This window comes from Zootoca vivipara, chromosome 12, assembly GCF_965207765.1.
Source record: "Zootoca vivipara chromosome 12, rZooViv2.hap1.1, whole genome shotgun sequence".
In the NCBI taxonomy this organism is placed as follows: Eukaryota; Metazoa; Chordata; class Lepidosauria; order Squamata; family Lacertidae; genus Zootoca; species Zootoca vivipara.
In genome coordinates, this window is record NC_142595.1 from 241,284 (window position 1) to 263,532 (window position 22,249).

At 46.3% G+C, this 22,249-nt stretch overlaps 2 protein-coding genes across 7 annotated transcripts in view; both read right to left on the bottom strand.

Annotated features, from left to right (window-relative positions):
• Positions 1 to 1,776: 1,776 nt before the first annotated feature.
• SELPLG (selectin P ligand) lies at positions 1,777 to 9,790 on the bottom strand. Of its 3 annotated transcripts, XM_088655733.1 has the most exons (3): positions 7,218 to 9,790; positions 4,292 to 5,198; positions 1,777 to 4,132 (listed from the first exon to the last, which is right to left on the bottom strand). In XM_088655733.1, exons 1-3 carry the CDS (start codon positions 7,456 to 7,458, stop codon positions 3,685 to 3,687), a joined length of 1,596 nt encoding a protein of 531 aa, XP_088511859.1. In that variant the 5' UTR covers positions 7,459 to 9,790; the 3' UTR covers positions 1,777 to 3,684. The 3 variants fall into 3 exon arrangements, with proteins under 3 accessions (XP_088511859.1, XP_034992379.1, XP_034992381.1); XM_035136488.3 differs by having other exon boundaries at positions 1,777 to 5,198; XM_035136490.3 differs by having other exon boundaries at positions 1,777 to 5,198; positions 7,046 to 8,085.
• Positions 9,791 to 9,936: 146 nt separating this feature from the next.
• CORO1C (coronin 1C) overlaps positions 9,937 to 22,249 on the bottom strand; it is an 81,313-nt gene continuing 69,000 nt past the window's right edge. For all 4 annotated transcript variants that reach the window (XM_035134427.3, XM_060282033.2, XM_060282034.2 and 1 more), the window contains exons 4-11: positions 19,657 to 19,786; positions 18,420 to 18,601; positions 17,452 to 17,571; positions 16,559 to 16,663; positions 14,821 to 14,966; positions 14,004 to 14,061; positions 13,656 to 13,901; positions 9,937 to 13,054 (exon numbers count right to left, since the gene is read on the bottom strand). In XM_035134427.3, the coding sequence (XP_034990318.1) occupies positions 12,935 to 13,054; positions 13,656 to 13,901; positions 14,004 to 14,061; positions 14,821 to 14,966; positions 16,559 to 16,663; positions 17,452 to 17,571; positions 18,420 to 18,601; positions 19,657 to 19,786 (1,107 nt within the window). In that variant the 3' untranslated portion in view covers positions 9,937 to 12,934. The remainder of the gene's footprint in view (positions 13,055 to 13,655; positions 13,902 to 14,003; positions 14,062 to 14,820; positions 14,967 to 16,558; positions 16,664 to 17,451; positions 17,572 to 18,419; positions 18,602 to 19,656; positions 19,787 to 22,249) is intronic.

A 22,249-nucleotide genomic window follows, 5' to 3' on the forward strand; every position in this document is an offset into this window, starting at 1 on the left:
GTGGGGGTTTTGTTTTAAAACTGAAACTAGCTTTTGACTGGCTTTATACTGAACTGAAAGCTGAAACTTGACTGCAATTCATAAACCACACTTAACAATGTTAAATGATGCCTACACCACATTTGAACTGATTTCCCCCCAGTTGCCTTCCATTTTAAATTGTAAGGTATACTCTAGTTTTTTAAATACTACTCTTTCACTGGTTTTAAAGAGAACTGAAAGATGCTTTTTTCCACTGAGTCCTACCGTCAGGCTTTAAGCTTTCATGCCACTCCTTTCCACCTAAAATACCCAAACTTTTAAAACTGAAGAACCTGAAGTCTACACTGGGCTCAACCTGATAGTTAGTCTACTTTATTTTAAATTCTAAGCTGAATATCCCACTAGCTATGTCTCTTCTGTGTGGAACTATATATTAATCTTTTTCTTTTCTTTTTTATTCCCTCCCCAAAGTTGGGATTTAATCAAGGTTTCTGGCTTACTGTGGCCCTTAAAACGTCCCCTGCTAAGGTAGAGCTAAAATCCCACTGTGGCAGAGCTGAAAACTAGGATTCTCTAGACTTGTACCTTTAACTCCTGAGCAATGTGGGGGTGGTTGTTCATTTTTGTTTTTTTAACAGGCTTTAGCTTCTAGCACATTGTGCCCTTTCACACCCATGAACTCCAGAATAGGGTCCAGATTGTAGATATATGGTGGTATAGTTTTATTTGGGGGGGGGTGTTACGCCAAACCCTATAAATTAATGAATTCCAGGATTGTGATAATTTGGGGTGGGAAGGGAAATATAAGCTGCAGAGGAATTCCTGGGCAGCCTGCCCAAGCTAGGGCCATTAAGGGAACCATAGAGGGCCATTCCATGCGAGAGAACTTCTTTCTCCCTGCCCTGGGGTATGAACAGAGGGCAAGGGTCTTGGAAGAAGGAGGGAGAAGAGCTGAGATCCTTCTTTGGACGGTTCTAGCTGGTGGTTGCGTATGTTGCTGCCTCTTGCAACGACCATGCCATAAGATCTGGAATCCCTCCATGCAGACTGAAGGTGTAGGTAGGTGAATCAACCATATTTCTTAAAGCCAGATAGTCTCCGCCGCGTTTTCTATTCTCCAAAGGGACACAGACCCTGTGGCGGTGCCTGGGACCCCATGGGCTCTTGACACGGCTTGGCAGAGAGAGGGGCAAGCACCTGACTTTTGTAACAGTATATATATTCAAGTATAAGACGACCCGAATATAAGCCGAGGCACCTAATTTTACCTCAAAAAAACACTGGGAAACTTATTGACTCAAGTATAAGCCGAGGGTGGGAAATGCAGCAGCTACTGGTAAATTTCAAATAAATAAATACCATCCTATGCCTTTCCCAGCTGTCGGCGGTGGGGGGGGAGAGAAGTAGCAAGGAAGGATCCCTTCCTTGCTGCTTCTCCCTCCCCGCTGCCTCGCACATTGCAGGCATACGACGGGGGTTCGGAGGGAGAGTTGCAGCACAGCGCTTCTCTGAACCCCCCGTCCTGTGCCTTTCTCTGCCGCTGCCTGCCTCACTCGAATATAAGCTGAGGGCGGCTTTCTCAGCACATTTTTGGTGCTGAAAAAGTAGGCTTATACAGACAGTGCATCCTGACTGCATTTTATTAAAGGATATATTTTATCATTTTGGATCTCTCATCTGCAGGCATTTCTAAAGCATGCCTCAGGAAATGTGAACTTAGAAAGGAAAGGAACCCCCAATATTAAGAATGCCAAAAAACCAAAAAGTCTTATGCATGAACTTAAGAGCCACTTCTGTATTTCAATATATTTAATCATTTGAAATACACATTATCTTTAGGACCCACTTACAGACCCCAACATATACAAAATACATTCAAGAAATCCAAAGAAATACTAGGTTGTAAACACACCAAAAAACCACAGGAAATAAACTGGCTTGGCTTTCTCTAGATTTCCTTAATGTGACACTTTGCCTTCCTGTATGTTTTACTCCCAGAGTTACAGCTGAAACTTCACAAGGTCAAAGGAGTCAATCTGTGGGGAGCCAAGGGGACCTTGGCTCCTTCTCACCAGTAAGGGCAAGAGAGAGAGCAAAATCCATAGTCTGGCATGGCTGGCAAATTCTCTCTGCTTGGTCCCCTCTCTGCAAAATAGTGCTTCTTAGCACAATCCTTTGGCATGCTGCTGTTTGTTGGCAGAGTTAGAGCTCACACACATTTCAGCCTGAGGTGGGCGAATCACATGGAGGGAGCAGCCCTCCCCAGGGGGATAAACATCTGATTTCTGTTGTGCGTAATGGGTGCTTGGCTTGGGTGCCCCAGGATTAGTCTGTCCTTAAGAGTGCCATACAGCAGTCAGAGAGGTTTGCGGAAGACACACTTTTGTTAAATGAAGACTTACAGGATTGCACCTGCAGGACACAGGACACGCGCTGATTAGAAACTGCTTCAAATCTTTTTCAAGCGCAAATGGTATTTGCACTGTTTATTTCCTTGTCTGCAATCCCACATTATTTGTGCTTGTTGATAATCCTAACATTTTTGGTTTAGTAAAAAAACAAATTGTGTGTTTGTAGCATTATGGTTTAAAAAATGTGGACATGAAAGTTGGGGGTGGGGTAAATGTCTGCAGAAATCTTCATATATCAGACGGGTGACTGAATCAAATGGTCAGCCGTTGCAGTGGGAGCCCAGCATCCTCTCCACCCCCTGCCCTATGACTAGCAAACCTGAAACAAAAGAAAATAGTATTTGTTCAAAGTGCATGATTTATACAGGTGACAGGTCAGAAACCTCCTGGCCTTATCCTGCCTAGCCCATCCTTTTCTTAGGTAAACTGCAAGTGATAGGTTGCCAGGGGAAGTCAATAATTCGTTCATGGCTTCTTTGGGCCAGGTGAAGCAGTGAGAGATGTTGGTGGGGACACAGTGTGCCCCACAGCCTGCCCTCCTGCCCCAAACTAACTCCCTTCAGGTGTGGCAGAGGATGCGGCCTCGTTGGCCAGGCGGGACGAAGATTCAATTCACTGCTCATCTTGCTGCTGCTTGGGGAGTAAGGAGATTGGCAGCAGGTCCTTTCTCTCAGGCAATAAAATGTATTAGGCTGGCCCTGTTGTTTCTGGATACAGGATCATCTTCTGAAGAGAAAAATGTAAATTAGAGGAGGGGGACAGAACTTTCCTCACCTGTTTAAATGTACCTGGCAGTTTGGAGTCAGAGACAAAAAAAAGGTCAAGTTTTGGGCTCTGCTAGCCGACTGGCAGTCTCCCTGGAGATCTGATGTGAGAGGAGGGGCCTTGGTTTTCTGTGTGAGGGTGAAATCCTTGCCACCACATAGTTGTAAATTAGGGCTGCCATATTTCAAAAAGTGAAAATGAGCATCTTATTTTTATTGCCAACCCCACTTCCGATATGGGTTGCCAACCAATTTTTAAAAATTCCACTACTTTCTACGGACGAGAAAGGGAAATTCCAGACAGTGGTCTCCTTCAAAGGAAACTAGACTTTGCTAAGTGCTTCACCTGTTGAACTGCTCGCCACTGAGAGATGTGTCGTGAGTGTAGTACAACATATATTTTAAAGATAGTTCTGGATGAAGTAAATCTGGCATGAAAGTGCTTCACATTGTAAAACCCAACTCTGGTGAACGTGAGGAGTTTCTAGAAAGCACCAGAGAACCCTGAAGTGCAGTAAGAGGCTATATTAATGCTCTGGCAAGAAGCTGTTCAGAGTCAAGTTGTCCATATCTGCCTCTGATCCATTTGCCCCAAGCATCTTTACCCTTTTCCCCCTGGGGTGCCTCCCTCCAGCCTCCTCTGCTTCTTCAGCAGCTAGCAGGGATGAGATGCACACCATCTCTGTGTGGTTGCGCCCATTCATTTTGTAGGCTCGTTTCTGGCGCCAGAGCATGGTCGCGAGGACACCAGTGGCCACTATGAAAATGCCAGCAATGAGGGCCAGGATGAAGATCCACAGTAAACACTTCCCTACCAAGATGGTGGCGCCACCGAGAGATGTCACTGAGGGGGGCTTCACCTTGGCAGTGGTGATGGTGGCTGAGATAGCAACTTTTGCTATGAAGGAAGGCCCGGTTGTGCCAACGGCTTGCCTCAACTTCGCTGTGGAAACATCTGAATTGGCCACCATGGAGCTTGTCATATCATCCAACAATAGCCAATCTGTGGCGGGGCTTGGCATGGCAGTTGAGTGAGGAAACTTCACCTTTCCCTTTGCTATGAAGGAAGGTCCGGTTGTGCCAACGGCTTGCCTCAACTTCGCTGTGGAAACATCTGAACTGGCCACCCTGGACTGAGAGCTTGTCACATCATCCAGCAATAGCCAATCTGTGGTGGAGCTTGGCTTGGCAGTTGAGTGAGGAAAATTCACCTTTCCCTTTGCTATGAAGGAAGGTCCTGTTGTGCCAACGGCTTGCCTCAACTTCGCTGTGGAAACATCTGAACTGGCCACCATGGAGCTTGTCATATCATCCAACAATAGCCAATCTGTGGCGGGGCTTGGCTTGGCAGTTGAGTGAGGAAACTTCACCTTTCCCTTTGCTATGAAGGAAGGTCCGGTTGTGCCAACGGCTTGCCTCAACTTCGCTGTGGAAACATCTGAACTGGCCACCATGGACTGAGAGCTTGTTGCTCCAACCAACAGTTTCTTAGGGACCGCTAAAACCATCATTGTTTCTTGGAGGGCAGTAGCAACCTTTTCTGTCTCATTAGGCATAGATTGTGATGTAGTCGCGCCCACTGTGGGAGCAAGACGGCGGACACGGGCCACTGGAGCACGAGAGCTCTTTGTGGTACTTAAATGGATTACTTCTTTGGTGGTGCCAACTTCTGTGGATACTTTCCCAAAGGTATCTAGAGTTGTTGTGGCATTAGTAGGCACTTCAGCAGTGGCACCATTGTAAGTTTTCCCAACCGATGTAGAACTCTCTGCCTCTGTGACTGTGAGACTTTTCTTGGCTTGTTCTGCGGTGGCTGCAGCAGGGTGCTTACAGCTACCATCCGTCTTTCCGCAAGGTAACCGAGGGGATTCCTGGCCATCATCTCCTGCTCTCTTCCACATCCACTTTTCTGGGGAAGCGGACTGAGAGCCTGCAGCGCCATCTTGGATAAGGAGTCTTAAGGTTGGGAGCCTGAAACTGCCAGCGGTGAGGAGACTCCAGAGAACCATCCAGAGGGAGAGCCAGAAGGGAGCCATTTTACCTGGTGTGGGTGGAGAAAGGGAGCCAAATACACATATTATTTGTCCAAAAGTCTCAAACCCCTCACCTCCCTCCACCTTACACCTCAAAATGGCTGCCACAAGAGACTCTTGGTTAAGTATTGAGGGCAACAGGAGTGCCATTTGGGGCTGTTACTGAGGGGTCGTCACCCCTCTTCTAAAGGTTCAGGCAGAGCATTGTCTGTCTTGGCTACTTTTTCATTTGTTTATAACATTTAATAACCCACCCTTCTGCCCTATCCTGGGAGAAAGTAGAGGTGGGGATAAAAGATCCCATATCAATAAATGGCAGCCGACTCAGAAGAGCCGAGGGGAAGAGCAAGCATCATTCCTATTAAAGGACTGAAAGGGTTAAAATTAAGGAAATGAAATAGCCCCTGGTGTCCAGTGCCAACCAGCAGTAGATTCAGGGTCAGGCAAGTCTCTCTGGAGAGAACAGCCTAAGTGGGGGGCATTTTTCAATTCTCTTAATCATATCACTTCAGACAATTAAGATGTTTCCAACTTGTCGCCCGTGCAAACTCTTTTCAGCATGGCCTCACGGGCTGCAGACCAGGTGCCCCCATCTGCAGTCTGGCCACTGCACTCTGCACCCGCTGGGCCTTCTTCTGCACCAGCCCCAAGGGCAGCACCACCTAGAGCATATTGTAGCAACCAGTCTTGAATTTGCCGGAGCTTGGGCTGCAGCCATTCTGCAACACAAGCTTAAATGCAAGCACATCATGAATTGCTGCCGCTGCAAATGTTAGGCTTTGAGATGCCACAAGGCTTTGTATCACCTGAATTAGCTCAGGTGCCCAAAGCAGGAATGATAGTTTGTGCACACCTAGAAGCAGAGCAGTTTCTTGCCCACTTCCTGTGTCGATTAATACACTCTAAAGTGCTTTCAGGATGGGCAGCAAGCAAACCACAAATGCTTACGTATTTTTCTCTTGCAACTGAGCCCAGCCCTGAAGTGAAATGGTTGCTGGGTGGTTGTTGTTTATGTTTTTTTAAGGTTAAGGGAGGCCGGATTGGGAAATAAATTACTTATGTCCAGTGTACTCCTTATGCAAGAAGAAGATGAGATCAACCAGTGCCTTCCTGCCTGCCCTCAAGGACCCCCTGCAATCTTAAATCGACAAGGATGACAGGGGAGAGGAAGAAGCAGACAGACATGGATGAATGTGAATAAATTCTGCTCCGTGCATTTAAATTGGGTTTACTTAGAAATCCCCTACTATGAACTCAAGCGCTCCAGCAAGGACACTGGAGAGATCGAACTGGCGACTTGTGTCCTCTTGTACGGCTCTTTTTACTGAAATCTATACATAATCTTCATTGATGCTTTTGATGTCAAAATGCATCTATAACCTTCAGTGTGGCCAAATTGTTGCAGCAAGCAAAATTCGCCAGAGACATTCTGTAATTCTCCTCTTTGGAGTTTATGACAAATCTGTAAGTTTGAAGATGTTGCTGCCCATTTTATTTTATTCTATGCTACTTTCATCTCATTTCACCCTATTATACACATCTGGATAAGGTGTTCCAAGTGCTTAATTTTTCTGCCTGTCAGTAAACTGTTGAAATGCACTCAAACTCTGCCAGTGGGATTTTGTTCTGTTTTGTTCGTCTTTAAGAGGAAGCATCGTCCAGGGGAAAGTAAGAGAGTAGACCATATGAGTTACTGTCAGCCCAGCAGCTGAATCTCTCAGTAAGGCACTCACTGGTCCCTCTGGGTTTGGACATCTCTTCAAAACGAGCTGCTCAGCAGTTCAGCTTTGGGCCCCACCCTCTTTCTTGTGACCCACAAATGCAACTTCATCACCCCACCCCAAAAGATACATACCCCGAATGCCCAATGAAGAGAGGCAGGCAGCTTCCTTTGTCCACAGACCCAGGGGAGACAGTTGCGCAGACAGGACACGTCCCAGGTGGGAAAGGTAATGAACTTAGCAAATGCCTCCCAAAAAGAGAGAAGCAACTGCCTGCTTCCAGGCACAGGCGTCCATTTGTCTTACCTGCTGCGGGACAAAACAGGAAACCTTCCGTGAGGCAGGACGAGAAAGAGAGGTGAACTCGAAAGAGTTGTGGTGGTTTCGGAGAACACACATGATGCAGCTTCCTCTTCTTTGGCAGGGGGAGGAGAGACAGTGTGCAAACAGCGGGAGGTGGGGCTATGGGCCCTACATTTGCTCTGCCTGGGGACCCTAAGAAGACCAGGCCTCGGGATGCTGGGCTTTTCTTAAGGACTTTCTGCATCTACCTCCACAAGAGAAAGGGAGGAAGGGGACCACTCAGGATTCATTTACATTTACTTATTTGTTTTAATATAAAAATCAGCCTGTGATTGCCATGGAAGTTATTATGCAGCCTTATACTGAGTCCATCTAGCTCTGTATTGCCTGCACTGACTGGCATCAATGGTTGTCCAGCGTTTAAGGCAGGGAGCCCTTTTCAGCTCTACCTGGATATGACAGACACTGAACTTGGGATCTTCTACATGCCAAGCAGGTGTTCCACCACCAAGTGATGTCCCCTCCGCTCATTTCCAACTTCAAAGAGAAATCTACTAGGGAGGAGGCAGCCCAAAGAGAGTTTACTTTGTGGCAACCCAAGGTAGGTCTTCCCATGGGGGCTGGTGTCATGTGAAGCCAGGTGAAATTGATCCAGCTGACATATATGTGCTCCAAAAAGACAGTTTATCTCCTGCAATACAAAGTAAGAAATCTGGAAAAGTTGGAAACTCTGGTGGAAGGCCATTAGTCAGAATCACTTGGGCTGTGACACACACACACACACCGTTTTCCCAGTAGTGATGTATGGAAGTGAGAGCTGGACCATAAAGAAGGCTGATCACCAAAGAATTGATGCTTTTGAATTATGGTGCTGGAGGAGACTCTTGAGAGTCCCATGGACTGCAAGAAGATCAAACCTCTCCATTCTGAAGGAAATCAGCCCTGAGCGCTCACTGGAAGGACAGATCCTGAAGCTGAGGCTCCAATACTTTGGCCACCTCATGAGAAGAGAAGACTCCCTGGAAAAGACCCTGACGTTGGGAAAGATGGAGGGCACTAGAAGGGGACGACAGAGGACAAGATGGTTGGACAGTGTTCTCGAAGCTACAAACATGAGTTTGACCAAACTGTGGGAGACAGTGGAAGACAGGAGTGCCTGGCGTGCTCTGGTCCATGGGGTCACGAAGAGTCGGACACGACTAAACGACTAAACAACAAATTGTTGAGGGGAGTTATTTAAAATCTTGGAGGGTGTTTCCAACTAACTTTTACTCAGAGTAGGCCCATTCAAATGAACAGACCAAAGTTATTCATGCCCTTTTATTTCAACAGGTCTGTTCTGAGGAGGCTTAACGTTGGATACAGGCCTGTCTTCAAGCATGAGGGCTTTCTGTAGTGTTGCATGAAATGCTGTCACAGAACTCCCTACACTGATTGTTTAATAGACAAGGAGGAAGACATTGTTCCCCAGTAACAATGCATAACCCCCCCCCCCCCGGTGCTCTTGCATTTCCACAGCCACTGTTTTTCAGGGAGGCAGCTTCTGTAGGACTTACAGGAATTTATTTCACAAGCTCTTTTGATGCAACTTCCTGTCTTATTTATGCAAATGGATGATGCGACAGATGCGGGGTGGGGTGAGAGGGATCTCATTCTTGGGCCAACCCCCAAATCTCTCGCTCTCAGGGCAGTGCCACACTGGTGGCTTATTCTGAAATGGTCGGCAGTTTGCTTAGGCCGAGCTTCCTCCCCATCCAGTCTTCTTTCGTGTCTTTTTTTATTGCAAGCCTATTGAGAAAATGTTTTTGTGTGTGATTCACAAGCTGCTGTGGGAGACTTTTTCTGTTGGAAGATAAGAGATGAACGTTCTTTAAACAAATCAATAGCCAAATCATGCTGTGTTCGGCTCTGTAGTGTGTTTCCTAGAGAAGAGGCAACAGGTCTTTATGGGTTTGATGATGTTTGGCACAGTTGAGACCCTATTTGCCACACTTCTGTAATTCCAAGATTGATTGCCTGAGTTACAGACCTTGACAACCAGGGCGATGTCTCCTGCGGCCTTTCAAATGCTCTCAGACTCCCCACATGAGCCGCAGGCAGAGATGGCAGGAGATGTGGCCTGTCCACACACAGCGGGTCTCAGGCTCCACAACCCTGTTTTAAAGCAAGCACCACCTTTCCCAATGCCCAGTGACTGGTTTTGTGCATTTGGGACCAAATGCTGAGGGTTATGGAGCATACCTGACTGCAAACTGAAAGCAACCACCTCCCTTTACCTCTGGTAACTTCCAAATACAAAATGTGGACTTTTTATTTCCAAGTTTTACACCCCCACAGAAGCTCAGGACTGGAATGTGAAGGCTGCACACAGAACAATGTTGCTGGAAGAGGCAGCACAAGGGGGCTTGTCTTAGGCTAGACAAATTCATGGAGAATATCTAAGGCCTTGGTAGAAAGATGGAACCTCCAGGTTCAGAGGAAGTCTATCCCTGCCTGCTAGCTGCTGGGGGTGGTGAGTGAGAGAAGGCTGCTGCTGCCCCCTCATGTTCTGCTTGTGAGCTTCCTAGAGGATGATGGATGAGGTCTGATCCAGTGGGACTCTTCTGGTGTTGTGTGTTAGCCCTGCAGGAGCCATAATGTCTAGTTCCAGCATGACATGTGGGGTGAAGCCCACACTTGGGCTCTTTCGGAGGAAAATAAAAGACCACAGAATGCAACACAGTTTGGGTTTTTGTAATCAATGTGTTTTTTTTAATCTCTGAAATTGGAAGCAACTATTTGGACAGAACACTTTGGGCACTCTATAAGAGCGCATCTCTTGAATACCTTTTGCTGGGTCTCGTGGGGGGAATGTCACAGCTCGCAAGAAGCTGCAGGCACTGACTCCTTCTGAGCCTGGTTAGGCATCACCAGTTCTTTTAAATAAACACAAGCTACACATCCAAGGAGGCCTTTCTCCACGCCCCTCCCTTCAGAAATAAAAGGAGAAAATCGCACCGAGGAAAGCCAGTGCTGCTGTGGGCAGAGGGAAGTAGGAAATTGGGAAAGGGACGACACCTGGCGTTTGGAAAGAAAAAGCTCATCTCTCCTCCAGGACATAAGACTGAAGCAACATTTACAGATGGACAAGGTAATAACTCTTGGGCGGGGGAGCGAGTTCCCTGATTCCTTCTGAAAATTCACACCACCTCACCAGCCACCGAGTGCATAACACCCCAAACATCCACTTACCTCAGAACTGCCTCAACTACAGGCTCCCACCAACGCAGTATTCGCCACAATTGCCCTGGTGCTTTTTTCACACACACCTGACTACCTGATCCTGTTCAACAATGCACATTCATCATCCCATCAACACATTTGCAGCGAGAGTTAACTTAGCTGTCCCCCGTGGCATAATTTCCCACCCCAGGCATGAAATATCTTCCCCAGACCACAACCTTCTCGTTCTGAGAGGTTTGAACATGCAAGGGGGGGGCATGTCCACCTTAAGACATACTATCTTCCACTACTGACAGAAAAGACACATTTTGATCCCAGGTGAAGCTGTGCAGGACCGCCATGCCTAAAGGTAGTTTCTTTGGACCAGGTGGGTAGAGAGTGTGGTGTGTGTTTTAAATAAAGACAAAGAAAAGTATGCAGTACTCAAAAGCTTTTAAAAGAAAGGGCCTTCCAAATGGATCCCACACCGCTTTTGCAAGAGGCTGGGTTTTCCCAGGTGCCAGCTGATTTTAGCACACCTGCAAAACTCGGAAGCCATGGGGGCGAGGGGACAGTGTGAATAATCCTGACTAGCCAAAGCAAATCCAGCACAGCAAACTGCGGACTTCCCTGCAGAGAGTCCCCTCTTGAAGTGATGCTTTAAAGTGCTGCAACACAAAGCATGAAGGTGACACAGCCAGCCATGGATGCAGACTGGCTCTGGGCGTGTTTGGCAGTAGCATCCAGCTTTGCCCCCAGTATGTGACCATGCCTGTTTGGTATGAAAAAGCCTCACGTTCCCTGTGGGATGGCAGGAGGAGAGAGAAGAAAGGGCGGAAGACCTCATCCACCCAAGCTAGAAAGACCCACTTCAGATTCTCGCAACCAAAAACAGCTAAGGAAGTCATACGAAAAGAGACGTTGCCTCTTCTGCTGTGGTTCATGCCCTTTGTGAGCAGCCTGCAGCCACCCTGGAGCAATTAAGCCAGGGGCTATTTATGTGCCAATGCTAATAAATGCCTTGGAGGGGTGGAGGAGAATCCTGCAGCTCTTGTTTACTAGCGATGGAACTTGGCTGCAGCTGATGTTGCAAGAGATTATGGCAGATTCTTGGTGGGGTGAATGCCTTGGAACTTGCTCACTGGAGCAGCTTGTGGGCTTCATCTTCACTAAAGGCAGCCTGGAGGTGGCAAGTGCAGCTTCCAACCTAACAGAGATCAATCAGGTGTTCCAGGGAGCCAAAAGGATCCCTACCTGGGCTGGTTCCTCCAGGCCAATGCTCTTCCCAGGCATTGACTGAGCCGCTCAGACTGACTCCCTGTCTGCCTCCAAGGCATTGTGACAATCAAGGAGTGGTTGTCCTGCACCACCGAGATCAAGGGGGTTTCCTGTGACAATCAAATTTGGACTGAAAATCCTCAAGGGACAGGATACTGTACTTAAAAACCCCCACACACGATTCATTTCAGAAGACATTAGTAGCAAGGACAAGGAAACCCTGGCAGGACCCAACTATGGAAGTTCTAGACACAGAGGATGGAAAGGAGAGCAGGGATAGTGAATATTCCCAGAGGGCAACTCGGCTGCTTGTGCAACTTAGTGGTTGGTTGTCTGTCATTCTTAAAACTTTATATATAGATGATAAATAGAACAGATACTGGAAGGGAAACATGGACCCAAAATTAGCAACCACCATGACATGCCAGGTTTTGACACTATTCAGATTAAACCAGAAGCACAATGTAAATTTGAATAATGGCAACACAGATTTCAATACTCAGCCCTGGAAAAAGCATTCAGTCCCTGTGATGGTTTGGAGGGGAGGGGAGAAGAATGGGTTGCTACACTCCAGGTTGATGTATATCAGGTGTTTGGGATGCATTTGTAAGAGGTCAGAGAGCTGAAATTATTTTCAAGGTTGGATCTTTCAGACATGGCAGTGGACCTACCACTTCAATGATTAAAAGGCTTACACAAAATTCCTTTGTTCTCTGAATGGCACATACACACACAAAGCAATGTTCCTTTAGATTAAAAATGCAAAAATACTGCAAAATAATAAAAAGGGGGGAAATCATGACTTTAAAGTGTGTTTTTTTAAAAAAAAGGAATTTCTTTAAAAAATGACATAATTTTGGTCCTGAATCCTAGGAAGTCTGACAGATTGGCTCCTCGCTGTAGAGGTGGAATGGTTGGCTTTCAGATCAATGAGAGGAAACAGGTCACAACAGCAGCAGTTTTGAAATGGCCACACAGTCACCAAGAACATCAGGAAATAAAATAAAAATTATCACTAAAAAGGTTTGGCTTCAAATTGGCTTCAGCTGGCGCTTGTGAATTTGGGAGGAGAAAGACTTGACTAAAAAGTGCCCAAGGTGGTCGTGCTGGGGCAGCTTTGGAAAATGAACGCCCTCCCAAATGGCAGTGACCCCCCCCCAGCCCCCATCCTGCAGTCGGCTCACAGCTTGAGTTCTGCTTCCTTCCTTCCTTCCCTCCCCGGTCACCCAGCTGCTGGGCTCTCAGACTGCAATCTTTGCCATCTGCTGTTCTAACTTGGAAATGCGCTCATCTTGGTGGGTGATGGTGCCTTTTAGAGATTTGAGCTCTTTCAAAATTTCCTCCAATTTGGCTTCGTTTTGCTACAACAGTGAGAAAGAGAGACAGAAATGGAAAATAATGAATATTAGAATAATAATGGGAGGAAGAAATCGCACGTAGAAATAGAGTAGAACACTACCAACACATGCAAATTGTTCACCTGGCAAGGAGGCTGGATTGCAAGAACACTGAACTAACCCCACCAGAAGAAGCAGAGGTTTCAGCACAGAGCAAAGGAAGCTGCCATATTCCAGGCTGGACCATTATGCCATCTAGCCTTAGAGTGCCTGCTCTGACTGGCAGTGGCTGCCCAATGTCTCAGGCAGAGGTCTTTCATAACTGAACCTGCTGGAATCTGGTCTGTGCCCAGAATGGGCTCTAGCACTGAACTATGGAAGGGGTAAGGAGCTGGGGTTTGCCCCAAATGCCGCTTTTGCTTTTAAGTGCCCATCCCAGTATAAGAAACCTGCTTATGTAAAACCTGCTTATATTCCACAGGAAGGCCAAGCCAGCAGAGCATGCTGAGCGAGCCTGGAGAGGCAAACCTGCTCCAAAGTTCTCAACAATCTAATGCAAGTCTATTTCTAATGAGTCTATTTCAGACTCCACACACTGAAAGCTAACAAGTTATTTTTTACTCACAGTGTCTGAGGCGTCCACTGCTTTTTTGGGGGCACTGATGAGATCACTTTTCTTATTTGTCGCCAGCTTGTTGTCTAGTATGTTCTTCTTGACCACCTTGAGATCCCTGTTTTTGCCAGGAATGTACCCATGCTTCAATGAGATAAGGATGGGGTCGGCATTCTTTCCATCAAACCACTCTTCGGCTTCCAGGGAAGCCTCTGGACCAGCCGTGTCAGGATAGAGATCATCCTGGAAAAGGTCAGACTGCAAAAGGGAGGTGGGGGAAGATACAACAGCCACATGGGTAACCGCACTGTGAAAAGTCCCACAAGACGCTCAAATATCTGAAACAACGCAAACGCTCACCTTCCGAGGGACAGTCATGATAATGGGCTCGCACTTTCGCTCATGCAGTTTGAAGAACCTTTGAAAGAAAAGAAGCACATGTAGAGGTAGAAGTAAAGGTAAAGGACCCCTGCACGGTTAAGTCCAGTCAAAGGCGATTATGGGGTTGCAGCGCTCATCTCGCTTTGAGTCTGGCTGCTGGATCAAACAAAAGGCCCATCTAAGATCAATAGCCTGTCTGACCAACCAGACCGATGCCTTTGGGAAACCCACAAGCAGGACATAAGCGCGACACTCTTCCCATTAGCATTCAGAAGCACACGGCCTCCAACGCTGGAGGGAATATATAGCCAGTGTGACTAGCAGCCACTGATTCCTTGTTCTTTTTAAAAGTCAACTCAACTCAAAGCTAAGCCCAATCTACTTCCTCTCTAGGCCTCAAAAGAGCAGCTGAAATCATAAGGAATTTCCATTGTTAAGAAAATCCTGAGGCTGGGTAGATTTTTCTTCCCAAATATGGAAACCACAGCATGCATTTCAGGAAAGTATTTTGCTGCTGACTGATGAGATCCTAGCAGTGTGGGGCTATGACAAAGGGAATGCCACCTGGCTTGCTTTATTTGCCAATTTCTTCTTTTAAACAGATTATTCTTCTGATGTAGACAGGTTACCCTGACATCCAGCATGCCTGAGACATCTTCCATCCCTACATCCTTTGAAACAGTTCAGATTATATAGTGCCAAGTGATGGACATGTGACCCAGAATTTTAGGGTGCCAAGCTAGAGACCCCAGGGCTGCAGACGGGGTGGCTGGCGCTCTGCCTGGCCTCTCGTTACCTTGCTATCTCGCACTTGTTCACATCCAAGCCCCTCTTCGGCATGAAGCCCATCCCTCTCTGCGGCTCTTTGCTGCTGAAGGTGTTGAGGTAGTGCACGTAGGGCGACTCATCTGTGATCTCAAAGTAGCGAATGCTGCTGTCACCCTGGAAGCAATTGGGGAGGGCAAGCAAGTGACTACAGGCCAGGAGTCCTGCTTGTGGGTGTGAGGAGGCGTGTCCTCCCAGACCATTCCTTGTACAACACGCCCACCCTTCAGGTACCTGGTGTCTCTGGCACATTCATGAAGCCCCCGGTGTGAATTATGTCCACTGACCTGTGAAGCAGCCTGCAGGACCATAGGCCTGTGCATCCACCCTGCTGCTGCCCACAGTAGTAGCCAGAAGCCTTTCCTCACTGCAGCCCCCTTCCCACCAACTGTGATACAAAGTGGCACAATGCCTTTGAACAAAGAGTTAGCGTGGCTTGACTGTATCTAAAAAATCCGTAATTTAGTTGGGTGTTTTGCAAAGCAGGTCTTTCTTCTGCCTCTCCCAAACCTGCTAACTAGAGGGCTGGTATTAGGAGAGGAGGAGAAAAGCTTCACTCTCCCCCTGCAGCCTCACCATTAGACACAGTCCTTGGGCTCCTTCATATAACCCCAAAGCAGTTTTTAAACAAGAGGGCAGCTACCGGTAGTGTGTTTTTTCCCCTACTGCATGTTCAAGATTTCTCACATAGAAGGGATGCAGAATCAAGAATCACACCCCCCACAATCGATGGCAGCACATTGTTCAGTTAACTCTGCTTAGCAAAATTCTCAACTTATCAGTCTAACAGGTGTCTGTTTGGGACAGCTCAAACCTGCAGCCTGGGCAGACTGTTCTGATTAGCCTTTTAGGACTCCACCAAAATAACATGGGATGCAATGCAGCACCAGTCTCTCTCCCCCCCCCCTCCCAAAAAGAGAAATAAATCCAAGGTGAGAAAAAGAATGATTCTCAAACCACATGTGAAACACAGTGATCCTATGTGGGTTTTTTTAATTGCCTAAGCCATAGATTGAGAGGGGGCCATGAAACCATTGGGAATCCCTTAGGCTGCCCACCATATCTTTAGGGCAGCCTGAAGTCCATAACATCAGCAGCTGCTATGGGCTGGGGACACCTGAGGAGCGACCTGAGATGGGGCACCATCAAGGAGGTCTAATATTTGGAATTTATTCCACAGTGGTCTTCCCAGGGTCAAGAAGACCTCTTAACTGCTCAGGCTATTTAGATGCTCTGATTTATCTTAGCAGTATGGGAGTTGAGTGGTTTCCATTTTTCATAATGTTAGGTTTTGCCGTTTTAAATGTGATTATTATTGTTTTCTGTTGTTTAATTGTTAGCCACTCTGGGATTTATTTTAGGACAGAATAACAAATATGTATCTAAATTCCTATGACAGACTAGTGGTCCTGAGGGACTTGCAAACAAATGATTTGAAAACTGTTAAGAAGAGTGGAGTTGTTTTGTTCTCTCCTTTGGTATATATCAGGTGTTGCTTATGATGTGAAGTTCTGCATTCTCTTTATACAGTTCCACACAATCCAGAGCGGAGTGCGGGGTGGGGTGGGGAAGCAAGAATAAAGAATTCCCCCCAAGAACAAGGAGATGGAGTAGCAACCAGGACAACCTTTGCAGACAGCACTGAAATGCCACAAGCAGGCTGCTTTTCTTAGGCAACAGTTCTCTTCAGCACAGCAGCCATGACCTACCTTTCCACATAAGTAAATGATGTTGGTGTCTGGGTCATAGAAGGGTAGCAACACACCATTGCTGGTGTCCATTTCAACGAGGGCAATAGGCTCTTCCATGCTTTTCTGCAGAGAGAAGAATGGCATCTTACATTTGGAAGACATGGACTCTGGTGACCCTGCTAGTTGCAATGCAGGGACTTGGCAGCCATATGTCAAGGATGCTTTGATGGTGTTTCCTGCTTGGCAGGGGGTTGGACTGGATGGCCCTTGTGGTCTCTTCCAACTCTAGGATTCTATGATTCAATGACATTGATGTTGCTGGCTGCCCGGAGAACAAACACCAAAATAAAATTTAATGCACAGTATCAGAAAACTACAATTTGCGGCAGTTGTCACACATTTTGCATGTGACAGAGGTCATCTTCCAAAGCATTTTGGTGTTTGATCTAGTTTGTTGCAATGAGTTTCAGATTAAGCCATATACTACTGACCATATTATCAGTGCTCTAAAAAAACACCTATCACCTGCCTCCGTCCTGAGGCAGTAAAAGGCAGTTGCAGAATTAAATAAAAGTAAATTAACCCTTTAGATCCCTTCCATCTCTACAATGCTAGGATTCTAAGTTAAAAGTTTGTTTCCTAAGGGAACATCTCCTGAAGCATCAGGACAGAGTTGCAGAGTGCACACATTTGTTGTCAGAATAGGGTGTTGCTCTTGTTGTTGTTTGCTGAGCTCTATGGCAATGTTTGATGGCAGCTAAAGCACTTACAGGGGGTGGGAAAGGAAAGGAAATATGGTACGGGAAATTTAAAATTGAAGGAGAGAATATAATGTATGTAAAAATTCTCGTACTTTAATACATATATATATATATATATATATATATATATATATATATGCGCGCACTTACAGGGTTCCAGAGCGCAAGCTGCCTTTCGCTCATCCGGCTGAAGCCCGTGGTGAAGACGTTCCCATCCGAGAGGAAGATGGCTCTCATGGGTCGGGCTCCCTCATGAGCCTTCTCTTTCTCCTGGTTTCGGGGAGGAGGAGCAAGAGAGGAAAGAGATGGAAATGGTAGCAACAGTCACTGACATTATCTCCTAACCTCCCCAATGAGACTTGCAAAGCAAGCTGTGAGGGCATCTGAAATCAAAAAAAGATGAATGTACTTACAAATGGAAGGATTCACCCTCCACTCATGATGTCTAGCCTCCAACCCCCAATCTGCATGAGCAGACAAAGCACGAATGCATAAGCATCATGTATCACAACAGAACATAAAACCCAATCCCCAAATGCTGATGAAGCCCCAAGTGGCACAATGGTGCCTTGAGTTTGGGGGAGGAAGGTGCACAATGAACAACTTGGCTTTAAGTGAGGGAAGGTGCCGGGGGCACAGGGGGGAGGATAAGCAGCACGGCTTCCTTGAGAAAGACTTTTTCCATAACAACAACAACAATTTCCCCAGCCACTCTGGGCGGCTCCCAACAGAATATTTAAAAAGCGATAAAATGTCAAACATTAAAAACTTCCCTATGGACAACCTTCAGATGTCTTCTAAAAGTAAAAAAAAAATCCTTCCAGTAGCACCTTAGAGACCAACTGAGGTTGTCATAGGTATGAGCTTTCGCATGCATGCACACTTCTTTCAGATACCTAAAAGATATCTAAAAGTCAGACAGTAGCTTATTTCCTTGACATCTGCTGGGAGGGTGTTCCACAGGGCAGGCACCACAGACTGAGAAGGCCCTCTGCCTGGCTCCTTGCAGGGAGGGAACCGACAGAAGGCCCTCAGAGCTGGACCTCCATGTCCAGGCTGGACAATGGAGGTGGAGACGCTCCTTGAGGTATACTGGGCTACATAGAGCATATACTCACAACAACAATTTCTTGTTTCCTGGGGTCAATCACTCTGATCTTCTTGTCCTTGGACGCTGTGCAGATGAGGCTCCCATTCCGATTCCAGCTCACGTTGTAAATCATGTCTTGATGCATTTCATCCAGATTTATGAGGGGCTCACCTGTCCCCACATTCCAGATTATGATAGCATTATCACAGCCTGAAGGAAGGCAATAAAGAAATAACATCCCGTTACCTTTGTGTGTTGTGTGTTTTAATGTTAATATTTTCTGCTTCCCTGAGGTATGAAAATCCTTACAGCCAGCACTCTCTAAAAGGAGCCTCAAGGCTTTGCCACCCAGGAAAAAATGGAAAGAGGACACAATGCTTTTAGTATTTCAGCTGTGCTGTATTCCTTTGTGACAATTTCACTGCTTTTTTAAAAAATCTCTTGGGTGTTAGTTGCCTAGTGGGATCGCATTTGTCGGCAGAGATACATTTTAATTAAAATAAGAAAGTCAGTAGTTTAAGCCTCTATTTAACACAGGGAGAGAGGGGGGGGACCTTAACTTTGCCAACATAAGAGAAGGCAGGCTTTCAAGACTCAAACAATTCTTCATCAAGCAAACCAATTACTAGCTTGCAAAGGGCCAAGTCAACCTAGATTGTTTCAATAAAGAACATCATTAAAACAACACTATCAGCACTTAGGATATGGAAAACCATTTTCCAATAAATTAGCACATTTAATGGGTTTTCTATCCAGAAAACCAAGGAATGGTCCTCCCCCCCCCCAATATCACTGACCCTGCACACTTCTTCAGATACACTGAAACAGAAGTCACCAGACCCTATGTATGCATGTATATATATGTATATGTATTTATGTCTATGTCTATGTATGTACATACATAGGGTCTGGTGATTTCTGTTTCAGTGTATCTGAAGAAGTGTGCATGCACAGGAAAGCTCATACCTATGACAAACTTAGTTGGTCTCTAAGGTGCTACTGGAAGGATTTTTAAAATTTTGTTTAGAAAGGTAATGTAGGTTTTCAAAAGAAGTGGCTGTGACACATGACACAGGGGAAAAAGGAAGGCCAAACCCTCCAGCAAGTGGATCTTGCCCAACTGGTCACGTGAGCAGAGTATGACCTTGCCTCCTTTCTTAACCACAGGAACATTTTCATTCATGTTTTTTTGGCTCTGCAAGAGCTAAAGGCCAGGCAGCTGGGATAAGCCAACTCCTTTTGTTCCTCAGGGATCCAGAGCCTACCTGCACTTAGCAGCACATTGTGCGCAGTGGGGTGCCAGGCCACAATGCCCACCCTTTTGGAATGACCTTCCAAGATGACCACAGGTTCTGTCAGGGACAGCGTAAGCCCATTCTCTGGGATCTGCCAGACCTGCAAAAATGAAAAAAGAAGAAGGGTGGGGGTGGGAGGAACCATGGTTACTGGGATACAGTGGTATCTCTGTCGGGTTAAGAACTTAATTCATTCCGGAGGTCCGTCTTAACTTGAAACTGTTCTTAACCTGAGGTACCACTTTAGCTAATGGGGCCTCCTGCCACTGCTGCGCCGCCGCCACACAATTTCTGTTCTCATCCTGAAGCAAAGTTCTTAACCCGAGGTACTATTCCTGGGTTAGCGGAGTTTGTAACCTGAAGCATCTGTTACCCGAGGTACCACTATATTGTCACTTTCCAAAAGGTGGACAAAACCATAGTTAGTTGGAGATTTGCCAAGCTGGCATTCAGATGAAGTGCCAGGTCCACTTCAGAAGTCATGATGCCTCTGCTGGCTGCTTGACTAGGCAGATGCCTCCCAACTGGCATGCAAGCAGCTCAGGCTCTTCATTCTGTAGTTTGAGTCATTCTTCCAGAGATGTGTTCCCTGCAAATCACCTGAAGGGCATGGCAAAAAGTCAGCTAACTTCTTCAAAAGGGAGCCATTCTGACTGAACCATTTGCCAAGGTGTAACTGGGGTGAGTATCTAATTTTACACACAGATGACCAAGAAACTTTATCCTGTAATGTACAGTTGTACCTCGGGTTACAGACGCTTCAGGTTACAGACTCCGCTAACCCAGTTAAGAGTTCTTGGGTTAAGAACTCTGCTTCAGGATGAGAACAGCAGCGGGAGTCCCCATTAGCTAAAGTGGTACCTCAGGTTAAGAACAGTTCCAGGTTAAGAACGGACCTCCAGAATGAATTAAGTTCTTAACTCGGGTACCACTGTACATGATTAGAGCTGGGCAATTTCTTGTCCACCCTCAACCTACACAGGGCCTACACAAGATCTGTGACCCACCAAATTGACTCTCCCATGCACTGAACACTCTGTTTTACTGCCTGCCCCTGTTTACACACACAATGAGGATGCACTCATCTTACTTAGGGGTTTTTGAAAGTGTGTAGGACGATCCCATGCTGAGCAACAACATTACCGTATTGGCCCAATTATAAGCTGCACTTTCCCCCCAAATTCGGACCATGAAAAGTTAAAGTGCAGCTTATATTCGCAACCTTACGCTGCTAGCAAAGCGACATGGCTCCCCCCCCACCCCCAGGAAGCACCCCAGGAGCGCAGGAGCCCCAACCCTCCCTTCATCTGCAAAATCTATTATTATTATTATTATTATTATTATTATTATTATTATTAGAACATCATCATCCCAAAGATCACAGGGTGATTCACGATGTAAGCGTATAAAATGAGAACACAAAATATGTAATAAACCAAAAGCAAAACAATTACCCCACCCCACCCCTTTAAAGGCCATAGAATGTTTAATTAGCCAAAGGTCTGGTTACAGAGAAACATTTTGCCTGGTGCCTAAAGATGCTTGCATGTATTCCTACAGGCCTGAATGACAAAGTCTGAACCAACAGCCACCAGCACACCCACCCAAAGCAGCCTTTGAACCCCAGGATCCTCTTTACAGTGCTTTCAGGGAGGGCAAGGCTAATAAGGAAGTGTCTCCTGGGCATCTTCTGCATGAGTCACCACTAGCCAATCATGGTTTCTGAACCAGAGCTGACCTACATACAAAAGGGGGGGGGGGAGAAATGCTGAGGAAGCATAATTAACCACCAGCAGATGGCAGCAAAGTAACAACCTGCTCTATAGTCGCTTATTGCCTGTTTCTGATGGGAATCATAGAATCATAGAGTTGGAAGAGACCACAAGGGCCATCCAGTCCAACCCCCTGCCAAGCAGGAAACACCATCATAGCATTCTTGACATATGGCTGTCAAGCCTCTGCTTAAAGACCTCCAAAGAAGGAGACTCCACCACACTCCTTGGTAGCAAATTCCACTGCCGAACAGCTCTTACTGTCAGGAAGTTCTTCCTAATGTTTAGGTGGAATCTTCTTTCTTGAAGTTTGAATCCATTGCTCCGTGTCCGCTTCTCTGGAGCAGCAGAAAACAATCTTTCTCCCTCTTCCATATGACATCCTTTCATATATTTGAACATGGCTATCATATCACCCCTTAACCTTCTCTTCTCCAAGCTAAACATACCCAGCTCCCTAAGCCGTTCTCCCTAAGCCGGAATACAGTCATATCTCGGTTTAAGTACACCTCGGTTTGAGTATTTTCAGTTTAAGTACTCCGCGGACCTGTCTGGAACGGATTAATCCACTTTCCATTACTTTCAATGGGAAAGTTCGCTTCAGGTTAAGTACAGACTTCTGGAACCAATTGTGTTTGTAAACTGAGGTACCACTGTTACGTATTACTATTACGTATTACTGTACAGGCTCCATCAGAATTCACATCCAGGATTCTAAAGCAAGCCAAGCCAAGTGGCTATTACCCTCCCAAGGTCTAGTCATAAGAGGCAACACTCACACCAGAGTTTCT

Bases quoted from the DNA above. Each gene is read 5' to 3' on its own strand.
- SELPLG (XM_035136488.3), bottom strand. From the start codon at position 7,458: ATGCAGAAAGTCCTTAAGAAAAGCCCAGCATCCCGAGGCCTGGTCTTC. The intron at 5,199-7,217 runs GTAAGACAAATG...CACCCACACCAG, and splicing joins CCTGTTTTGTCCCGCAGCAG to GTAAAATGGCTCCCTTCTGG.